At 45.6% G+C, this 5,000-nt stretch overlaps 1 protein-coding gene across 8 annotated transcripts in view; it reads right to left on the reverse strand.

The window, feature by feature from the left end:
* The window catches only part of gpatch1 (G patch domain containing 1), a 46,731-nt gene that overhangs the window by 7,586 nt on the left and 34,145 nt on the right, over positions 1 to 5,000 (reverse strand). For 5 of the 8 annotated variants that reach the window (XM_071400405.1, XM_071400404.1, XM_071400401.1 and 2 more), the window contains exon 16: positions 3,951 to 4,210. In XM_071400405.1, coding sequence (XP_071256506.1) covers positions 3,951 to 4,210 — 260 coding nt within the window. The remainder of the gene's footprint in view (positions 1 to 3,950; positions 4,211 to 5,000) is intronic. The other 3 variants (XM_071400408.1, XM_071400407.1, XM_071400403.1) reach the window with 2 other exon arrangements.

Raw genomic sequence — 5,000 nt, forward strand, 5'->3', positions numbered from 1 at the left:
TTTACAGTGGGCTGTCAAGCCTCCACGTTTTACAGTGTAGTAGGATGGTACCAGTACCTCTACAGTAGGATCAGTGATGTAGTGTAGTAGGATGGTACCAGTACCTCTACAGTAGGATCAGTGATGTAGTGTAGTAGGATGGTACCAGTACCTCTCCAGTAGGATCAGTGATGTAGTGTAGTAGGATGGTACCAGTACCTCTACAGTAGGATCAGTGATGTAGTAGGATGGTACCAGTACCTCTACAGTATGATCAGTGATGTAGTGTAGTAGGATGGAACCAGTACCTCTACAGTAGGATCAGTGATGTAGTGTAGTAGGATGGTACCAGTACCTCTACAGTAGGATCAGTGATGTAGTAGGATGGTACCAGTACCTCTACAGTAGGATCAGTAATGTAGTGTAGTAGGATGGTACCAGTACCTCTCCAGTAGGATCAGTGATGTAGTGTAGTAGGATGGTACCAGTACCTCTACAGTAGGGTCAGTGATGTAGTAGGATGGTACCAGTACCTCTACAGTAGGATCAGTGATGTAGTGTAGTAGGATGGTACCAGTACCTCTACAGTAGGATCAGTGATGTAGTGTAGTAGGATGGTACCAGTACCTCTACAGTAGGATCAGTGATGTGTAGTAGGATGGTACCAGTACCTCTACAGTAGGATCAGTGATGTAGTGTAGTAGGATGGTACCAGTACCACTACAGTAGGATCAGTGATGTAGTGTAGTAGGATGGTACCAGTACCTCTACAGTAGGATCAGTGATGTAGTGTAGTAGGATGGTACCAGTACCTCTCCAGTAGGATCAGTGATGTAGTAGGATGGTACCAGTACCACTACAGTAGAATCAGTGATGTAGTGTAGTAGGATGGTACCAGTACCTCTACAGTAGAATCAGTGATGTAGTAGGATGGTACCAGTACCTCTACAGTAGGATCAGTGATGTAGTTTAGTAGGATGGTACCAGTACCTCTACAGTAGGATCAGTGATGTAGTAGGATGGTACCAGTACCTCTCCAGTAGGATCAGTGATGTAGTAGGATGGTACCAGTACCTCTCCAGTAGGATCAGTGATGTAGTGTAGTAGGATGGTACCAGTACCTCTACAGTAGGATCAGTGATGTAGTGTAGTAGGATGGTACCAGTACCTCTACAGTAGGATCAGTGATGTAGTGTAGTAGGATGGTACCAGTACCTCTCCAGTAGGATCAGTGATGTAGTGTAGTAGGATGGTCCCAGTACCTCTACAGTAGGATCAGTAGTGTAGTAGGATGGTACCAGTACCTCTACAGTAGGATCAGTGATGTAGTGTAGAGGATGGTACCAGTACCTCTACAGTAGGATCAGTGATGTAGTAGGATGGTACCAGTACCTCTACAGTAGGATCAGTGATGTAGAAGGATGGTACCAGTACCTCTCCAGTAGGATCAGTGATGTAGTGTAGTAGGATGGTACCAGTACCTCTACAGTAGGATCAGTGATGTAGTAGGATGGTACCAGTACCTCTACAGTAGGATCAGTGATGTAGTAGGATGGTACCAGTACCTCTACAGTAGGATCAGTGATGTAGTAGGATGGTACCAGTACCTCTACAGTAGGATCAGTGATGTAGTGTAGTAGGATGGTACCAGTACCTCTACAGTAGGATCAGTGATGTCGGATGGTACCAGTACCTCTACAGTAGGATCAGTGATGCAGTGTAGTAGGATGGTACCAGTACCTCTCCAGTAGGATCAGTGATGTAGTAGGATGGTACCAGTACCTCTACAGTAGGATCAGTGATGTAGTGTAGTAGGATGGTACCAGTACCTCTACAGTAGGATCAGTGATGTAGTGTAGTAGGATGGTACCAGTACCTCTACAGTAGGATCAGTGATGTAGTAGGATGGTACCAGTACTTCTACAGTAGGATCAGTGATGTAGTGTAGTAGGATGGTACCAGTACCTCTACAGTAGGATCAGTGATGTAGTGTAGTAGGATGGTACCAGTACCTCTACAGTAGGATCAGTGATGTAGTGTAGTAGGATGGTACCAGTACCTCTACAGTAGGATCAGTGATGTAGTAGGATGGTACCAGTACCTCTCCAGTAGGATCAGTGATGTAGTGTAGTAGGATGGTACCAGTACCTCTACAGTAGGATCAGTGATGTAGTGTAGTAGGATGGTACCAGTACCTCTACAGTAGGATCAGTGATGTAGTGTAGTAGGATGGTACCAGTACCTCTCCAGTAGGATCAGTGATGTAGTGTAGTAGGATGGTACCAGTACCTCTCCAGTAGGATCAGTAGTGTAGTAGGATGGTACCAGTACCTCTACAGTAGGATCAGTGATGTAGTGTAGAGGATGGTACCAGTACCTCTACAGTAGGATCAGTGATGTAGTAGGATGGTACCAGTACCTCTACAGTAGGATCAGTGATGTAGTAGGATGGTACCAGTACCTCTCCAGTAGGATCAGTGATGTAGTGTAGTAGGATGGTACCAGTACCTCTACAGTAGGATCAGTGATGTAGTAGGATGGTACCAGTACCTCTACAGTAGGATCAGTGATGTAGTGTAGTAGGATGGTACCAGTACCTCTACAGTAGGACCAGTGATGTAGTGTAGTAGGATGGTACCAGTACCTCTACAGTAGGATCAGTGATGTAGTAGGATGGTACCAGTACCTCTCCAGTAGGATCAGTGATGTAGTGTAGTAGGATGGTACCAGTACCTCTACAGTAGGATCAGTGATGTAGTAGGATGGTACCAGTACCTCTCCAGTAGGATCAGTGATGTAGTGTAGTAGGATGGTACCAGTACCTCTACAGTAGGATCAGTGATGTAGTGTAGTAGGATGGTACCAGTACCTCTACAGTAGGATCAGTGATGTAGTAGGATGGTACCAGTACCTCTACAGTAGGATCAGTGATGTAGTAGGATGGTACCAGTACCTCTACAGTAGGATCAGTGATGTAGTGTAGTAGGATGGTACCAGTACCTCTACAGTAGGATCAGTGATGTAGTAGGATGGTACCAGTACCTCTACAGTAGGATCAGTGATGTAGTAGGATGGTACCAGTACCTCTCCAGTAGGATCAGTGATGTAGTGTAGTAGGATGGTACCAGTACCTCTACAGTAGGATCAGTGATGTAGTAGGATGGTACCAGTACCTCTCCAGTAGGATCAGTGATGTAGTGTAGTAGGATGGTACCAGTACCTCTACAGTAGGATCAGTGATGTAGTAGGATGGTACCAGTACCTCTACAGTAGGATCAGTGATGTAGTGTAGTAGGATGGTACCAGTACCTCTACAGTAGGATCAGTGATGTAGTAGGATGGTACCAGTACCTCTACAGTAGGATCAGTGATGTAGTAGGATGGTACCAGTACCTCTACAGTAGGATCAGTGATGTAGTGTAGTAGGATGGTACCAGTACCTCTACAGTAGGATCAGTGATGTCGGATGGTACCAGTACCTCTACAGTAGGATCAGTGATGCAGTGTAGTAGGATGGTACCAGTACCTCTCCAGTAGGATCAGTAGTAGGATGGTACCAGTACCTCTACAGTAGGATCAGTGATGTAGTGTAGTAGGATGGTACCAGTACCTCTACAGTAGGATCAGTGATGTAGTGTAGTAGGATGGTACCAGTACCTCTACAGTAGGATCAGTGATGTAGTAGGATGGTACCAGTACCTCTACAGTAGGATCAGTGATGTAGTGTAGTAGGATGGTACCAGTACCTCTACAGTAGGATCAGTGATGTAGTGTAGTAGGATGGTACCAGTACCTCTACAGTAGGATCAGTGATGTAGTGTAGTAGGATGGTACCAGTACCTCTACAGTAGGATCAGTGATGTAGTAGGATGGTACCAGTACCTCTACAGTAGGATCAGTGATGTAGTAGGATGGTACCAGTACCTCTACAGTAGGATCAGTGGTGTAGTGTAGTAGGATGGTACCAGTACCTCTACAGTAGGATCAGTGATGTCGGATGGTACCAGTACCTCTCCAGTAGGATCTGTGATGTCGGATGGTACCAGTACCTCTCCAGTAGGATCTGTTGATGGGTCATCAGTAGTAGAGGTGTCTGGTCCTGACCCAGAGGTTTCAATACGAGCCACACTGAGGAACTCACTGACCGGATCCTTCTCCTTCCTCTCCTTGTCCCCAGCCTGGCCGGACACATCCCATCTGGACCTCTTCCCTGGCTCAGAGGGCTTCACAGCTACACAGAGAGAGACAGAGAGACGTAGGGGCCAGGTTCACACAGAGAGATGTAGGGGGACTCTGATATTCTCCTCATAACACTGTAGATTAAATGAACTGGGTTGGTAGAGACTCTGATAATCTCCTCATAACACTGTAGATTAAATGAACCGGGTTGGTACAGACTCTGATAATCTCCTCATAACACTGTAGATTAAATGAACTGGGTTGGTAGAGACTCTGTAGATTAAATGAACTGGGTTGGTAGAGACTCTGATAATCTCCTCATAACACTGTAGATTAAATGAACCGGGCTGGTAGAGACTCTGATAATCTCCTCATAACACTGTAGATTAAATGAACTGGGTTGGTAGAGACTCTGATAATCTCCTCATAACACTGTAGATTAAATGAACCGGGTTGGTAGAGACTCTGTAGATTAAATGAACCGGGTTGGTAGAGACTCTGATATTCTCCTCATGACACTGTAGATTAAATGAACCGGGCTGGTAGAGACTCTGATAATCTCCTCATAACACTGTAGATTAAATGAACTGGGTTGGTAGAGACTCTTGTCATGACTCTCCTGTGATGATCTGAAGGATCAGGTTACAGTGGGTCCGCTCTACAGCGTGCTCTCTCTCGTGGGGGGGGGGGGGGGGGGGTCGGCTGTTTAATGGAGGTCGTAAAATTCGCTGCCTCTATGCTCTGTAGTGTTGGAGATTGAGATGTAAACTGTGGAACAAAGAGAGACCCCTTGGACTTGAATAATTAAACAATATTTCTATTTTGGAGAATGTGGGAGTGCT

This window comes from Salvelinus alpinus, chromosome 5 (assembly GCF_045679555.1).
Source record: "Salvelinus alpinus chromosome 5, SLU_Salpinus.1, whole genome shotgun sequence".
Classification (NCBI taxonomy): Eukaryota; Metazoa; Chordata; class Actinopteri; order Salmoniformes; family Salmonidae; genus Salvelinus; species Salvelinus alpinus.